Below are 1,064 nucleotides of genomic sequence, written 5' to 3' on the forward strand. Positions count from 1 at the left end.
ATAAATATTTATTTATAAGATGTCATTCTCATAAAAATATTTCAAATTAACTAAAAATCAAATGTCAACTCTTCAAAGTTAACTATCCAGATTTAAAAATTAAATAAGTGAAGAGCAACTAGAGAATGAGGAATTCCTTAAGAGGTTCTTTAAAACCACAAAAAGGTTAATATGTTTGCCTTTTGTTATTGTGCTCTGTTAAAAAGGCACAGAAAACTCCAAAGTGTGCTATATTTAATTTAATAATATTTAACTATTAAAACTATTTGCCTACATCAAAATAATTTTTCTATAGCATAAATCAAACTTGAAATAACAAAAATGTTTGCTTCATGGACTGTTATAAATAAATAGCCACATTATGACCAAACTTGTTCAAAATTGTAATTGAGTTTTTTCTCTTAGTAGAGCAAGCTTTCTATTATTCTGAAATTTAATGTGGCAATGTTATTAGCCCAATATTCTTTCTGAATTACAATAGCCTTTTAAATGACCTAAAGCACTTACATAATTCACCTGTAAACTGTCCTTGACTATTTGAGCCCATATATCCTATGTCAAGAAGGTCGCTGGCATTGCGCTGGTGGCCTCCCCTTAATACCTCAGCTTTCCTAGGTCCAGTGGATCCTTTAGAAGAAGCTGTTCCTGATGAGCTGTGGCCGCCTGGAGATGGGAAACTGGGCTTGCTATAGGGCACCAAGGCCTCCTCTGAAAAAGAAAAAAACAGAAAGGGCTAAGTTAAACAGAAACATGGGGCAAAACACAAACTTAACTCTTAGCTATTAAGCTCACAATGGCTATTTTACCATTTGATACTTTAGTGAAATTAAAATTATGAGGTTTAATAAGGCCTAGATATTAAAGGAATTTCCATGTGCAAGCAACATTTCCTATAATAGGAACTCAAGCAGGATTAAATTAAAAGAGATCTAGGGATAACTATACAATGTTATACATTATTTGCAAAAAGTTAAATTCATTATAAAAGAGAGCTGCATACAATGAACCGTAGTTTGCTTAACAAAAGCATATCTGAGCATAATTTCTAAATTTCAATGAGGCTC

At 32.0% G+C, this 1,064-nt stretch overlaps 1 protein-coding gene across 1 annotated transcript in view; it reads right to left on the reverse strand.

Annotated features, from left to right (window-relative positions):
- LOC105812823 (roundabout homolog 2-like) overlaps positions 1 to 1,064 on the reverse strand; it is a 742,657-nt gene that overhangs the window by 1,040 nt on the left and 740,553 nt on the right. Inside the window, exon 26 of the mRNA XM_012647378.1 lies at positions 508 to 708. Within this exon, the coding sequence (XP_012502832.1) occupies positions 508 to 708 (201 nt within the window). The remainder of the gene's footprint in view (positions 1 to 507; positions 709 to 1,064) is intronic.

The sequence above is a fragment of the Propithecus coquereli genome, unplaced genomic scaffold, assembly GCF_000956105.1.
Source record: "Propithecus coquereli isolate 6110/MARCELLA unplaced genomic scaffold, Pcoq_1.0 Scaffold266, whole genome shotgun sequence".
NCBI classification, from domain to species: Eukaryota; Metazoa; Chordata; class Mammalia; order Primates; family Indriidae; genus Propithecus; species Propithecus coquereli.